This window comes from Varanus komodoensis, unplaced genomic scaffold (genome assembly GCF_004798865.1).
Source record: "Varanus komodoensis strain SLA01 unplaced genomic scaffold, ASM479886v1 scaffold77, whole genome shotgun sequence".
NCBI classification, from domain to species: domain Eukaryota; kingdom Metazoa; phylum Chordata; class Lepidosauria; order Squamata; family Varanidae; genus Varanus; species Varanus komodoensis.
Window position 1 is genome coordinate 2,201,651 of NW_025336442.1, and position 15,076 is coordinate 2,216,726.

Below are 15,076 nucleotides of genomic sequence, written 5' to 3' on the forward strand. Positions count from 1 at the left end.
TCTGTGCTGGAAGCCATTAAGGAGGTGGATTAAATGAGCATCCTCCTCTCCATTTTTAAGCTCACAACAACCTTGTGAGGTGGGCAAGGCTAAGAGTCAGTGACTGACTGGCCCAAAGTCACCCAGTGAGTTTCACGGCCGACAGGGACTTGACCCGGGTCTCCTAAATCCCAGTCCAGCACTTTAACCACTACATCACCAGACGTTATGGGCTGGATGAGGGCCGACAGACAGAATCCCAATGACACAGAGACCCAGTGGGCTCTCCCAACGTAGCTCTGCCGAGACGCATCGCAACGAACGAGACACATGACTGAGCGAAGCCCCTGTCAATCGAGCAGAGCTACTCAACGCAGGATTGGTGCTGGATACAATGTCAGGACTGGGTTATTCACCTCTACCAAATTGGTTGCCCTCCCTTCAAAGGGGCAGGTTTGCAGTTTGGAAATACTCTTGGATCATCTTCCCACCGGGCATTACCTGGTAAGATCAGAGAGGCCAGAAGGCCTCTTTGAAAACTGTATATAACCTTGCAAAATGTTGCATGAAAAGCCGTTCAACTTAAAAGCAAAAAGACGCACTGCAAAGCACCGTTCATCGCAGCCCTGGATGTGAACCCACGGCGGGACACGCAGGGGGATCGCTTAGGAAATAATGAGCAAAAGAAAATAAATTAAGGGGGGGTGTGTGTGTGGTGTGTGTGCGGATCCTTCAATTTCAACAGTCCTGTTTGTGGCCACTTTTCCTTTTAAGTACCGCGTGGTAATTATAGCGATGTTATCAGGTCAAACGGCTCGCCTTTTAATTTAAGCAACGGTTGTGTGCCCTTGGCATGGCGCTGCATACCTTGTACGCAGTAGCTATGGAGTCGTTTTTAGAACACTCTTTCAGTGTGTAGAACCAAAACAAATGTCTGAGAATGTAGCTGAGGTGCCAACCAGTCGGTGCGGGTAGTGGGTAGAGCGCCGAAAAAAGACTCCAGGCATCCCGTTCCTAGTCCCCGCTGAGCCTGTGGCAGCCTTGCCTACCTCGCAGCGTTGTTGTTGTTGTGAGGAACACATGGGGAGGAGAGCCTTGTAAGCTGCCTTGGGTGTCTTGCAAGACATGGAATAAATGAAGCCCTTCGGGGCTGAACCAGGGGCCGCGGGTGGGTGTGCTGGGCCCTTTCAAATCCCCCGGGGAAGGTTGTCGTTGCACAAATGGGCCTTGACTGGCCGTTCAAAAGCAAGCAAGCCAGCCACCCCCAAGTGCTTTGCATCACAACCAGGAGCCATCTCCAGACTTTGCATTAGGAGAGGGATCGCTGCTCGGGGCAGAACGCCTGGAAATGGCAGGTGGCCGGCGTCCCAGCCCTGCGGCCTCCCATGGCACCCCCACAATAGCATCCTGGGCATGCCTGCAAGTTAGGCCCCCTGCTCTGGTTGCTGCTTGGAAACACGTGGCGGTTCGGGGCTCATCTTGCCCCTTTGCTCCGCACACTGAAGGGCAGGCACCTCGGGGTGGAGCCTAGATCAAGTCGCTGTGTATTTTACTGGATTTATGTTCCTGATTTCTTCCGTTGCAATGGGCTGGAGGGGACATGCAGGGGCCTTATCCTCCCCTCCATATTATCTTCTCAACAACCCTGTAAGTAGGCTAGGGTTAAAAGTAGGCTAAAAGGCAACTTGCATCTTGGGTCTCTTGCATTCCAGTTCCATTATAAAATAGAAATCTGCAGTCTTGACTGCCTGCCCACGGAAGGCAAAAAGGAGATCTTTCCCATTATGGGGTAGGGTGGGGTGGGGTGGGGTGGGAGCTCCCAGAAGGGGGGAGACTCATGCCTCCTCCGGGTGGATTGTCAGAGTTGAGCAATGGCTCAGGGTGCCAGGGAGAAAGAGGCAGCCTTGAAAGAGCAGCAAGTGGTGCAGATTTCAGTCCGGATTTATGTCTGGCTGCCTTTAGCGGAGGCATTTCCAAAAGGCCAGTGCAAATGGGGCTTGTTACGCAGTGCCCCCCCCCCCGGTCACACTCACACACGATAAAGCACATCAAATCCTATTGAATTAGATTATCAGGATTTTTATTTTAAAGGAAACAAGAAAATCTAAAGAAAAACGAGTATCCTCCCCCACATACATTCTAGTGTTAATCCTGCTTAGAGGAGACCCATGGAAACGAATGGGACTTCAGTTATTCCTTGCTAACAGCAGTGCCATTTCCTTCAATGGGAAAACCCAGTAACATACATTTTGGAGGACCCACTAAACTTCCACAAAAGATTGTGTGGGTTTAAATCATATAAGAATAAAATTAAGAATTGTGCCCATCAAGCAAGTCCTTAAAAATAAAGCAGAGGGTTTTTCCCTTTCTTGATTACATCTTTTCCTGACATTTAAAAAAGAATTACAAACCTGCCCCCCTCCCCCCACCACACACAAAGGAGCCTGCACTAGCAAAATGAAATGAGCCTGAAGACCAAGAATGCTGCCAGGAAAACCTGAACGGGGTGGGAAGAATAGGGATGCCTGGACAGAACTGCACAGAGAGGAACACCTGAACACGTCTCGGCCTGCTCTTGTTCACAGCACCACCACGGTAAATAGAGAAAAACCTTAAGCAACACAAGCACTGAACATGTCAAGGGGACACACAACTCAGATGGAGGAAGCAAACAGAGCAGAGATGGGTGTCTGGAACTCTCATCCGAAACACGCGACACTCCCTCACAAGGAAACGCTTGTCCTTCAGAATATGAGGTCTTTCAAATTCCACAGAAAGGGAATTTGCTGGCCAGTACTTTTCAGAATCCGAAATCCACCTTCCTCCTCTCATACACACTGGCAAATTTTCCTGTCCCTTCCATGCCTTTTGACAGATCAGTCCTCTTGAGGTCTCCATCACCTGAGCAACGATGACCTGTGGAGAGATGATGGGAACAGGAGCCACACAACACCTGGAGGGCCACAAGCACTCACCACGGTGGTCTGGATTCCTGACACTGGCCCTCCAAACAATGCCTTTTGTTCCCTTCCCTGGAGTTCCTACTGCTTGGATCACTTCAGTGCTATGCCTGCCCAGCAGAAACTAATTCTGGCAAGGGGTGAATTTAAAACTCAGAGATAAGCCAATCCTGTTCTGTCTGTTGAGTATTGCCTGTCAATTAAAAACACACAGCATAGCAGTTTAAAATCCCGCTTATGGTTTTAAGACCAATAGCTCAGTAGGAACTTCAACAATGTCCACAAGTGCTTGTAAATTAGTCAACACTCCTCAAGGGAAGTTATCCCAAGATTTAAAACCAAATGTAATCAAAGTAGCTTTCAGTGTTACACCTAAGCCTTTTTAAAAGTCAACTGGAACAATTTAAGCTAGTTTTGAGCACAAGAACACACTAATTTAGCAACCACTTGAGTTGTTATTCATAAGCCCATACATGTTTCATAATGCCATAGAAACGATTTCCAAGTGTAGCTCGAACCTTTGCAGACCTGCACCGCTTCCATCACTGCTGCATATGCACAACTACCTTAATGTGAGGGAGAGTGAACCTGCATTACCTAGTACAGCATGGATTAGTCTCCTTCACTCACTGCTCAATTATGACGTTTTATACGAACACCTGTAGGCTACACATATAGAAATGTTAAATGAAGAACAGACGCATCCATTTGCTTATTTATGTACATCACAAAGCAGAGCAATGAAAATTCTGCAAATGTCACCTGTAATTGGAAGGATACTGCAAGAAAAGCATTAATCCAAGTTCATCCACAATCCTTTACCGAGGGAAACAAAAGCTTTGAATGCAAGCAACTCTGAAGGAGCAGAGCCCACTAGCAAGTGCCAATCCAGTGATGATCTTTATTGATACCAATAGATGAGGTTACAGAATTCCTTCTACATTGAATATCATTTTCCAAGTATCACTCGACCAGATCTTGGAGCAGGCCCTAGGAAGCAGCCTCCACCTGGCCCAAAACGGACCGAAGTCTCACCCCTGTGATAACCTAAGGAGCTGTGAGCTGACTATCAGTCAACATGGAAATTGCAAGGCCTTCCCACAATGGCAGAAGGAAAACAAGCGAGCTCAGGGTCACTTTGAAGCAGAGTTAGAGTTTATAAGCAAATGCCTCTTCTGTTGGGATCCCGATAGAGAACTGTGCCTGAGGGGCTTGTCTTGGCGGAGGGAAAGAGGGACCTGCCAAGATTTATATGTACCACTGACATTTTTTTGCTATTTTATTCCTCATAATATAGTATAAGTCCTAATGATTCTAAGTTATATGCTGAGAAACCAAACTAAAGGGGATGAGTTAGAAGCATGCTTTTTTCTTTCAGTGAAGACTATTAGCCCCCTTGTGTACACATTAAGTTTTATTGTAACAAAGCAACTTGTACACTTTTAACGTTTAAAACTGAGCGTCTTTCTTTTCCAGTGAAACAAAAAAAAAGTTGAAAAAACAAAACAAGGAACAAAATTACAATAATAGAGAATGCAAATTCCAAATAAGATCCTAAATAAAAGTTCTGCTGATTTCTCCATCAAGTGGCAGGGCTCGACTGTAATCATTAGGAGAGTTTATGTCTTTAAAAGTGTCATCTTAAACTGCAAGGATGTTTGTTAAACATCACGATTAAACATGCCAAAGGAGAAGAAGCCATGTTTTGTCAAAATGCCCGTTTAACCCACCCAATGTCTGAAACCCACCCTCTCTTACCCTGTCTATAACCCCCCCTTTTTTTTAGCTTTTTCATTTTTTTTAAACAAGAGAAGTAGACAGATACATGTTGGTAAATGCTAACTGTCCATATTCACATAGAGACACAGTGTAATCTCTGAGCCCAATATACAGAGAAAGAAGGAAAAAGCTAGATTCTATGCACGACTACACAGGGGCCTAGCACCCTTCAGCTTCCAGCAGAGCAAGGGAGCAGAAGGCCCTCTTTCTTCCCCACAGAACACGGCGTGTTGATTCTATTAACAGTTTTTGTTTCGAGACAGAGGGATAAAAAAATTGAAATGCGTAGATTCTTTTCCACTGTATTCTGCTCAAGGTATTTTCTCCAAAATCATCTGTGAACCATGGTGAAGAGGAGAGGGAAAAAAGACCTCAGGAGAACAAGGTGACTGAGCACAAAAGGGGAGGGGGACAGCAACTTGCTCCCAGGGAATTGAAGGGGAGGAAAGGGACAGGCAGAGGGCAGTTGGAATCTGTCAGTGTTCAGTCATCTTCTCCTTCATCCTCCTGTTTAAAGAGAAGCAACATTTTAAAATACAGTGAGTGTTTGATTGAGTTAATCCAAAATTATGTTCCAGTTTTTAATCAGTGCACGATTACTCTCCAGGAAATCATCAGCAATCTCTCCTTCACAAAAGAGAGAGCATAACACAAAGTACGCAATCCTGGACATAAGGAAAAGAAGATAGTCAAAGTGGACTTACTTCAGCAAAATAAAACCAACATACTACATGAAGCCAGGCTTCCAAGTGGCTGACCATGCACATCACTACCATAAAGTTAATATGAAACGTGTGTGGGGGGGGGGGGGAGGACCATCCCAGAAGCTTTAGTAGATCTGGGACTGATACTGCTCCCACACGTAAAAGGAGGTTACCCAACTCCACCACTAGTTAACAAGTCCATGGAGAGAAGAGGCCAGTACAAACCTTAGTGGACCAGTGCCATGTGGGATGCGAATTAGCTTTTCAGCCCCCGGGCTGAGTCATCCAGTAGCAAGTGGCCATCACTAACACGCAGCAAACCCCTTAGAGAAGCTTCCAGTGTGCCACAAGAAGCCCACGAAGACCAACAGGGGGTCCGGCACTTAGTGGCAAGGCTAGCTTAAACAATCCCTTGCACGCTAAGCACCGAGTACTGAGAACCAGGCTGAAGACCATTCACACAAATTTAGCGAGTTACAGAGCAGCAGCTCCCTTGGTAGTGATTAAATCCAAAGTGTATTCCAGCACTGCTCAAAGCCACCTTCCCTAAACCAAGAGCCCTCTGGATGCATTAGTGATGGCCAAGCTGGCTGAGAATTATGGGACCTGCACTTCTACACATCTGGAGGGTGACAGAATGAGGGAAGGTAGGACTTATGCTTAAGACTTCTCATTCCAAGAGTGATAAGGTTCTAACCTCTCCTTCTTCACCCTCATCATCATCTTCATCTTCCTCGCCCTCATCTTCATCACCTTCCTCATCGATGTCCTCCAAGCCTTCTTCTTCTTCATCATCATCGTCATCCTCTTCTCCTTCACCTTCCTCATCATCCATATCAGGAACCTTATTTGATACACGCTAAAGTTAATGAAATTATCTTAAGCCAGCCATAGAGGTTTTTCCACAAGTATGATAAAATCCCTGAGTACACCTACCAAGTAGTACTGCAAAGGGTTTGGCCAGATGTCATCCTTAATGACCTCTCCTAATTCATCAGCTCCTGCATCAGAATGGTCAGTGAACCAGGTGAAGAAGCTTTCCGGTTCTTCATGCTGCCTCTTTCTGCTGGCCTTGTTCTGTGTCTGGCTTGACCGCTTTGTCAGGTCCTTGGAAAAAAGAAAGACACAAGCAATCAGAACTTTCACATCCGAAAGTGTGAAATGGGCTAAGGACATTGATCCTCACCTGTGCTATGGAGCATATTTATTCAGTGACCACAAGCCTCAGGTTATGGAAAGCTACTTCAAGCTGCCAAACAGCCTGCTTAGTTTCAGAAAAAAATGGCCATTTGGAAAAACAAAACAGATGCTTTCTCAGGCATGGGGAACTAGTCCTGGGCAGTCTGAAGTAGTTCCACTAACAGGGCACAGAGGTCCAGAAGGAGCTACATCTCCCTATCAGGAATATCCTGTGGTGATACCAACAATGTCACCAGTCACACTTTAAGAGAAGATGAGCAATTTGTTTTAGTCAACAAATCCCACTAGCCCTTGCCAACATAGCCAATGATAAAGGTTTCTCGGAGTTGTACGCCAAAATGTTACCTCGAGGCCAAGTTGCCCACCCCATTTTAAGTCATATTCAGCAAGCAACTTATGACTCTGACTTCACTACTTAGCATTAATTTTTGCTAAAATAATGGATCCCATACCCCTCCACACAAAGCCCAAATAAACAAGATCTGCCCTTGTGACTATGAATGGCCAGGCAAGGCTAGGAGCCAGAGTCTAACCAGGAGTCAATGAAACTTGACTCCTACCGCTGCTCATGGCACTTGGTAAACGACAGGCATGGAATCCCGGTGGTACAGTGGCTGGGGCACTAAGACTAGGAACAGGTTCAAAAACTGCCCCCAGCCACAAAACTGACTGGCTGATCCTGGGGCAGTCAGGTCCTCCCACAGGGTGACCCCAACACACAAGGACAAAGGCTGCTGCAAGGACAAAGCAGAGTAGTTTGGAGGAAGAACTGAATGTCAAAAATGGAATTTAAGACTGAAGTGAACCAGCTCCATTTAATTTTTAGGACCTCTTCCTCTATGCTGTAGATTCGTACTACTGCGCTTTCCAGACTGAGGACCTCCTTTGACATTACATGCATGTATGCATTGCTGAGAAAGTAAAAAAGCAAACTTATACTTACTGCATCCTCTAAGAATAGTTTCACTTAGTTTAAGCAGTTTAATTGAAGCACAGAACCACCTAAAATAGTCTGGGGCAATGCAAGCATACCCTGACTCCTCAGCCATGTCGGGAAAGGTTCTAGCTGGAGAAGATGCCACATTCGTGGCTAAAATCAAGAACCCCCCAAGGTAATGCAATTGCCACAGTCCCACAGAGTCCTTAAAACCGCTGCTACATACCTTCCCAGATTTCCATTTGATTTCACTGGATTTTGATGAGGGGTCCCCACTCTCATTCAGATGAAACTCTTTGGAGAGCATCTTATTTTCAAAATATGGATTCTCATCAAAATACTGCATTAAAAAAAGATGGTACATGGTTTGATATCTAAAACACTGTGCAATAAAGCATCATGGACATAAAATAGTTCCCCCACCCAAGAAATGTTTAAGAATAGTGCTGTGCACCTGAACTTACAAAATCTATTCTGTAACCTGATTTGATGTCTTCAAACTCTGTCACCTCGACTCTGATCAAATAATGCAGTGCTTCTTCATCTTCTTCTCCCAACAGTGCAGATACTAAAAATGACAGAACAGCAATCACAAATGTGTTATACTTGAAGCCAAATATTATTTTCATGTTATGGTTTTGTTCTCCTGTAAACCAAATGCCTGTTATGAAAATTAAAATCTATTATACAGTGAGTAAAACTCTCAGATAGCTTCAGTCCTAGTTCAGACCTGTTTTAGAATGCTGAGATCTGAAATTAATACAAAATAGTGGAAGCAGTTGTCAGTATTTTGGAATTTGTATTACAGGTTTTGGATTATAAAAACTATCCCTGGATTTTATTTTCCATGTTGTTTGGGATATTGTATCGAATGCTTCAAATCAGTTTGAGAAATTACCTCACTGAGCAAGCTTACAAAGTAAATATACTTTAAAAATTACTTTGGCATACCTTGTGGGTGGTTGACAAATGTTGTTACCCAAAAGTTTGGAATTTTGGCGATCAATTCTGACCTCTTCTGAAAGAATGGTTGGCGGAGTTTGTTGTATTTCTGTTCTACTTTCAAGATTTCCTCACTGGCTTGTTCATTCAGTCTGCAGCAAAGACAAGACCCAAGTAAAGCCATGAATATCTTTTGTTTTGAAGGCAACATGGATTTCCACAGTAATGATCAGACCATGATGCAAGGCCATCCTGAAAACTCAGCTATAACAACCTTGACAACTAAGGTTTAATATGCCTTCAAACTGAATTGGCTCTTAAACCTGAAAACATTTATTGGCACATCAGCTGATCACCTCCATTTTGCCAAAGCGCCCACAGCACAATGGCAACAGCACTTGCAAATGCTGGTCTCTTTATCAAAGACCCCCTCCTGAATTGTGACGTCAACTCATAAGCCTAAGCAAAATTCCTGAAAATTTAATGCTGTTTAAATGGAAAACATAGTTGTTATGGGCAGAAGACTGGCTGGGTCTCCTTTTGAAATAAGGGTGGGGAAAACTAAATAATTGAAACAAATGCAAAAATGAAAGGAATTCTGCCCCTTCTTCCTGCACACCCATGGCTGGCATCTCTGATTAAGCAGTCTTGGCTCTGTGGTGAGAGGGCAATCTCTGCCCAAAATATTAAGTATTAGGAACTTAAACATTTCTTAAAGATATTTATTAGTACCAACATGTTTTAAGTATTTTATTAACATTTAAGAACCAAATTCTGTAAGACAATTTTATCTTGACAAATGCTGTATTACAGTCAGTCAAATTATAAGCACTGCTTAAATCAAGTTAAATAAACTTAGCAAATTATATGCTGGAAACAGTCTCCAGATTTTAGAATACAAAGTAATACTTGCATTTCTTCATTATAATTTGCCAATATCTTCTAAGGAAAGATGTTCAACAATATGTTACCTGTCTATTTCATTCTGTACTTCATCAATATGTTCGATTGCTTCCTGTTGCTCTTTGTCTGCAAAAATAACAATCCGTATACCAATGAAATCTCCAAGAAAGGTTTCAATTAACACAATTCAAGACAAGTATGAATTGAACATTTATGAAGTTCATAACTTTATTCTCATACATCATCCAAAATACTTTTGGATTTGCAGTACCTTTGCCTTGTATGCCACTGATCAGACTCTGCGTCCTGCATATGGATTTTAACAGTTTCATCTAGCTTGGATCTCAAGCTTGAAGCCTACTATGTCCCCTAGGCTGCAATCCAGAGCACACTCAATAGGAAGTTAAGTCCCTTTGAACTCAGCAGGAATTATTTCTGAGTAAACTCACTAATGACTGGGCTGTAAAATTTTAATACAAATTTCAGAAGAATTTTGAGTTTCATCCACAAGTGTCTCTAATGTGCTCATAAAGTGTTTGTCACCAGCACTGCCACACTGCAGTATAGGCTTATTTCCTTCCATATAATTTTTTATTTCACAGATCATACCAGTCTACAAAACAGAAATAAGTTTTACAACAGTATGGGGAGTCTCAAGTTTCCACAGTTAAATACATTTTAGCTCAATCCAAGAGTGAGCTAAAATGAAGGAGAAAACAAAACAAAACAAAACTCTGATAACTCCTTAATTTCCTGTACTAATTTAAATGAGATTTTTAAAATTCCAGCAATGATTATATCTCAGCCCTTTCTTAAAAAGATATTGCCTATCTGATGCATTTTAGGACAGACAAAAGCCAGGAAGTAGGCATTTAAAAGAATCCATTTAAAAAGCCAAAAGGAACAATTTGGGTCTAACCCACCTTATGAGGCAAATGGGTACTGGAATGAAGAGGCTCCCCCTCAGACACACCATTAATAAAAAACCTAAAGATATTTATCCAGGAACAAAAATCTCATTACATTCTATTACATCTACTTCCAAGTAAAAATCTTCCTTGGATACCATCCTGCGGCATGTAAAAAGTACACAGGCAAACTCGTGGCACCAGCAAGTTTCCGGAGAGGGTAGGCAGGGATGGAGAAGGAACCACGTGCACGCAGGGCCAGATCGCACAGTTGTAAATTCCACGTTGTCTGGCAGGGTACAAGACAAGCAATTTAAAGGGAAGGGGAGACCAGATTCTCCCTCCTTTTTCAAACATTATCGATTCCAAACATCATCTCAAACACAAAATCCTTGGGGGGAGGGGGGGGGAGAAATCGTATACTAGAGTAACTTGTATGTCTAATCCTATGAAAGGAGCCAACTTGCAATCCTCCCTGAATCGAGCATTCGGCGGGTGGTGTCGATAAGGCTATGGACAGAATCATGTTGCGAGCCACTACCCAAACTGGATTACTTTGGGGAGGGACGCACGCAGAGGGGCGCCAACGATAGGGGAAGCTGCAACCCCCCAAACAGAATGCAACATTCCCGCTGTGCGCGGGCGGGGGTCCAAAGCAATATGCATGGCGAGTCCATTTCCAGCTCTCCCCGCACGAACGAAATTGATTTTTGGTGGGAGCAATGCACGCAGGGGGAGCCATCACCTCGTGCGGCCTTACAAAAAGTTGTCGACCCTCCCCACAAAAAGAAAAGCAATGCGGGGAGCGAGGGACCGAAAGCATGCCAGCCTCGCACGTGGTGCGGCTTGGAAGTTGCAGAGCCCCGCGCCGCCTCCGAAAGGCATCGGGCCGCGCGCGTACGCGCCTGGGGAGGCGGGGAGCACCCCCACGAGCCTCCCCCTCGCACCGACGGGGCTGCGACTCCCCCGGAGCGCCGAGAACACCGAAACCGCCAGGCGCGCAGCTCGGTACCATGCGACTCGGCGGAGCTATCATGGCGGCAACGTTGTAAGAGGCAGAACAGCGGGAGGAAGGGGAGAGGCAGAAATGCCCTTTATCTGGCTTTGGCTACCCCCCTCCCCGTTTCCGAAGCGACAAGAGCGGGCAAGGTTGCCGGGGCTTTAAATTTTGTGCATTTATTTATTTAATTCGGGCGGGCGGGCGAGGAAGAAAAGAAACTGGGGGAGGCTTTCCACGCGTGCGCGCGCGCACACACATTTCTGAGGGAGAGCGAGATATATATAAATAAATGGAGAAAGGGCGGCGAGGAAAAGGGCGGCCGCGGGACGGAGCGCGCGGGAGACAAAAGGGGCGCCGAACATGGCCTCCTCCTGCGCGGCTCGCGGGCTCGGCCTCCGCCGCGGCCTGCACATCCGGCCCGAGCCCCCCGCGCGCCGCGCTTCCCTTCCCGCCTCCGGCGGCTGCCGAGGGGGGAGGGGGAGCAGGAGGAGGGAGGAGAAGATGGCGGCGGGTGCCGCCGAGGCGCGGCGGCGGCGTTGTCTCTGCGTGTCTCGGGCCCGCCCGCGCGCTTCTCGCCGCCCGCCCGCCTCACCTGAGATCTCGTCGGCCCCGTCGTGGTTGGAGTTGAGCTCCTTCTTGCTGACTTTGGCCGCCGGCGCCGACATGTTGGAGGGGAAGGAAGGAGGGAGGAGAGGAGGAGGAGGGAGGCAGGCAGCAGGCAGGCAGAGCGCGCGACGGAGCCTCGCCTCACGCTGCCTCACGCCGCGCTCACTCGCTCGGCCGCCGCGGCTGCTGCTGCTTCTCGCCGCCGCCGCCGCCGCCGGTCCGTCCCGCCTCCTCACGGGCCCGTCGCTCCGCGCCTGGGATCCGGGGGGTGCTGGTGGTGGCGGCGGCAGAGCCTGCGCTCCCCTCACGCGATGCCCGCACCAGCCGCCGCCGCCTCCGCCTCCTCTTCCCCCGCCTCCTCTTCGCGCGCTCGCTCGCTGCTGCTGCTGCTGCTGCTGCCGCCGCTGCCGAGGGGGAGAGTGAGCTCTGCGCACGCGCCCAGCAGCTCTCCGCTCCCTCCGCCGCCCCCTCTACGAGAGAGGATCGGCAGGCGCCTGCGCAGAGCGAGAGACGGCTCTCCCAGGGCGCGCGCGTGCAGGAGCGCCTGTGTCTGTATCTCTTTCTATGTTATGGGGGGGGGGTGTCCTGCGGTCGCGACTGCGCATGCGCAGAAGGCTCCCTCCGTTTTCCTTCACACACAGCGCGAGCGCGCGAGGGGGAAGGGTAGAAACTGCGCGTGCGCAGTTTCTACCCTTCCCCTCCGTCTGTGTGAGCGCGCACGCTCTGAATCGTCACTTTGCCTCCGTCGGAGCGAACGCTTCCTCGCGCGCGCGTGTGGGGGGGGGGTAGAGAACTACGCAGGCGCGGAAATGCCCCTACGCCTCCCTCAGAGCGCGGGAGGGGAAAGCGGGCAACTTGCGCGCGCGCAGAAGCTTCTCCTTCTCTTTCTCTTCCCCCGTCCTAGGGCGCCGGGTGAGGGAACGCGCAAGCGTAGAAGCGTTTCCTCCCCTCTCCAGTTCCTTTTTCTTCCCTTTTGGGGGCCGTGTTGAAGCAACTACGCAGGCGTAGATTTCGGGGGGGGGGTTACAATAAGAACGCGTGAGCGATTGCACATGCGCACAGGCTCAATCTCTATGCCCCTCCAGACGAGAACAAGGATGAAGGACTGCCCATGCGCCCATCTCCGCATCGGGTAGAGAAACGGACGTCAGCGTGAAAACTCCCGCCTGCCTTCGGGTATGCTGCGCAAGCGCGTTACTGCATTCCCTCGAATCGGGGCGCTGAGGGGAAAAGGGACACGAGCAGCTACTACAGAAACCAGGACAGGGGCGTCTGCGCATGCGCAGAAAATCCCCGTAACACTTTTTAAATAAAAGTGGCAACGTCTCCAACGCAGGCTTTAAGCCCCGCCTATGTCACTCTCTGATTGGCCGCCGGGACTCCAAGTGGAGACAAAATATGCATATGTATGAGGCGGTTGCGGCTGGGAACGGGCTTTCTCGCGCCCTGGAACAGCGGGAGGGGGAAAGCTCACCTGGCCGGCAGGTGATGCGCCGCACTTTGGGATGCTGCGCTGGGCGCCCCAGGCAGGCACGGTCGTCTCGGCGAGGATTTATCTTGCGTCGTTTCATTTCTCCTTTAAAGTTGCATTTACTATGGCACGCGAGAATTGAAACAATATTAGTTGACACCCGAAAGTTTCCTTTCGTAAAACTTCTGTAACTTTAAATCTCGTATTAATTTTTCATTATTCGAAACAATAGAATTTCACATCCAGAAGTTTCATTTTGCAAACCTTTTTTACTTTTATTCATTAAATAATATTTTAAATTTATTATTCAAAAGGTAGCTTTGCACCCAAACCATTCCCTTGGCAAATCTCTTGCTATCTCTATCATTTATGACATCATGAATGTTATTACATTTATACTCCTGCTTATTTTCCCTCTTCCAAGAAAGCCAAAGTGACTTTCAAGGTTCTCTGCACTTGATCGGCCCATCAGTCCTGCCAGCTCATGCTGGGGGCCAGTAACTGGTCTAAGTTACTCTGTGAGCCCAGCTGGGACCACGTCCAAGTCCCAGACCAGGATTCTGCTACAGCACCTCGCTCGCACATTATTTCTTACTCAAAACAGTCCTTTTGCAAGCCGTTTTTAAAATGATGTCATGACTAGGTTGCCATCAATTCTCTTAGGGTGCAATTCTTCAAGCAACTTGGCTACAGCCTCTTCTCTCCCTATCCTTTTTTCCTCATGTGTCATCATTTTTTTAAAGATTGTTAATGTGTGGGCACAGACTGTCTTTTTTTGCTAATATGCTCAAGGAGTCTTTAAATGCATGAATAGATAAAATATAAACAATTTAAAAGCTTACATCCAATGATTTCAAAGTGCTGTACACACATTAACAAAACATGAAAGATTTTATTTTTAAATAAAAAATAAAGTTTGCATAAACAGATATGTTTTCAACATCCACCTTAAAAATAAAGGATTGGCCATGTCTGACTTTGGGGAAGCTGAGAGTCCACAGCAGTTTGACATAGTCGATGGTGGAAATGCATGGCTTTTTCAGTATTTTAGGGTGGGTTTCATCTGAATAGTTTAGCCAGAGCAAAGAACATACCCATCAAATTCAGCTTGACCTTTAGCTCTTAAAGGGCTCCTCTAAAGTATCCTAGGGAAAACCACATGCTCCCTCCATCATGTAGCAGCAATTTCTTTTTACAGTGAAATCCCAACATTTTGCTTCTTGCAGAGAATCCAAGGCGGTTTACATCCTTCTCTTATCGTCACAACAACCCTGTGAGGTAGGTGAGGCACAGGGTTAGTGACAAGCCCAAGGACATCCAGTGAGCTTCAGGGCCTAGGCTGCATTAGCAAGGAGGGGCGTCTTCAGGAGGGCTTTTGTCCATGGGCCCCTGACAGATGCCCAACCTGGCTGCTTTTAATGGTGGCCCTGCATAGTACAGACGAGGCAATTCATTTGCACAAGACGGAGTAATGGCTGCCAGCCAGGAGAGCTTTAAAATGGGCAAAGGCATGGAAGGGCAGGCTATCCGTGGATCCAAGCTACCTCTGGCAGCAGGAGCAGTGTGTCTGTGTACCCCGGTACCCAGCGGCTGGGGAATGATGGTTGCAGCTGTTCTCGTGTTTCCTGTTTGTGCAGCAGGATGGCCACTGTGGAAACACCATGTTGGAAGGGATGGGCCCTACATC

The 15,076-nt window shown here is 47.2% G+C and overlaps 1 protein-coding gene across 1 annotated transcript; it reads right to left on the reverse strand.

Annotated features, from left to right (window-relative positions):
* Positions 1 to 4,335: 4,335 nt before the first annotated feature.
* SET (SET nuclear proto-oncogene) lies at positions 4,336 to 12,327 on the reverse strand. Its single transcript, XM_044453043.1, has 8 exons — positions 11,905 to 12,327; positions 9,473 to 9,530; positions 8,511 to 8,653; positions 8,024 to 8,127; positions 7,786 to 7,899; positions 6,359 to 6,529; positions 6,120 to 6,266; positions 4,336 to 5,225 (listed from the first exon to the last, which is right to left on the reverse strand). Exons 1-8 carry the CDS (start codon positions 11,975 to 11,977, stop codon positions 5,202 to 5,204), a joined length of 834 nt encoding a protein of 277 aa, XP_044308978.1. The 5' UTR covers positions 11,978 to 12,327; the 3' UTR covers positions 4,336 to 5,201.
* Between the last annotated feature and the right edge of the window lie 2,749 nt (positions 12,328 to 15,076).

Excerpts from the sequence above, each read along its gene's own strand:
- SET (XM_044453043.1), bottom strand. The coding sequence starts at position 11,977 with ATGTCGGCGCCGGCGGCCAAAGTCAGCAAGAAGGAGCTCAACTCCAAC. Across the intron at positions 8,654-9,472 it reads GTACAGAATGAAATAGACAG|ACTGAATGAACAAGCCAGTG; the intron begins GTAACATATTGT and ends TCTTTGCTGCAG. Across the intron at positions 6,267-6,358 it reads ACCCTTTGCAGTACTACTTG|GTTCCTGATATGGATGATGA; the intron begins GTAGGTGTACTC and ends GTATCAAATAAG.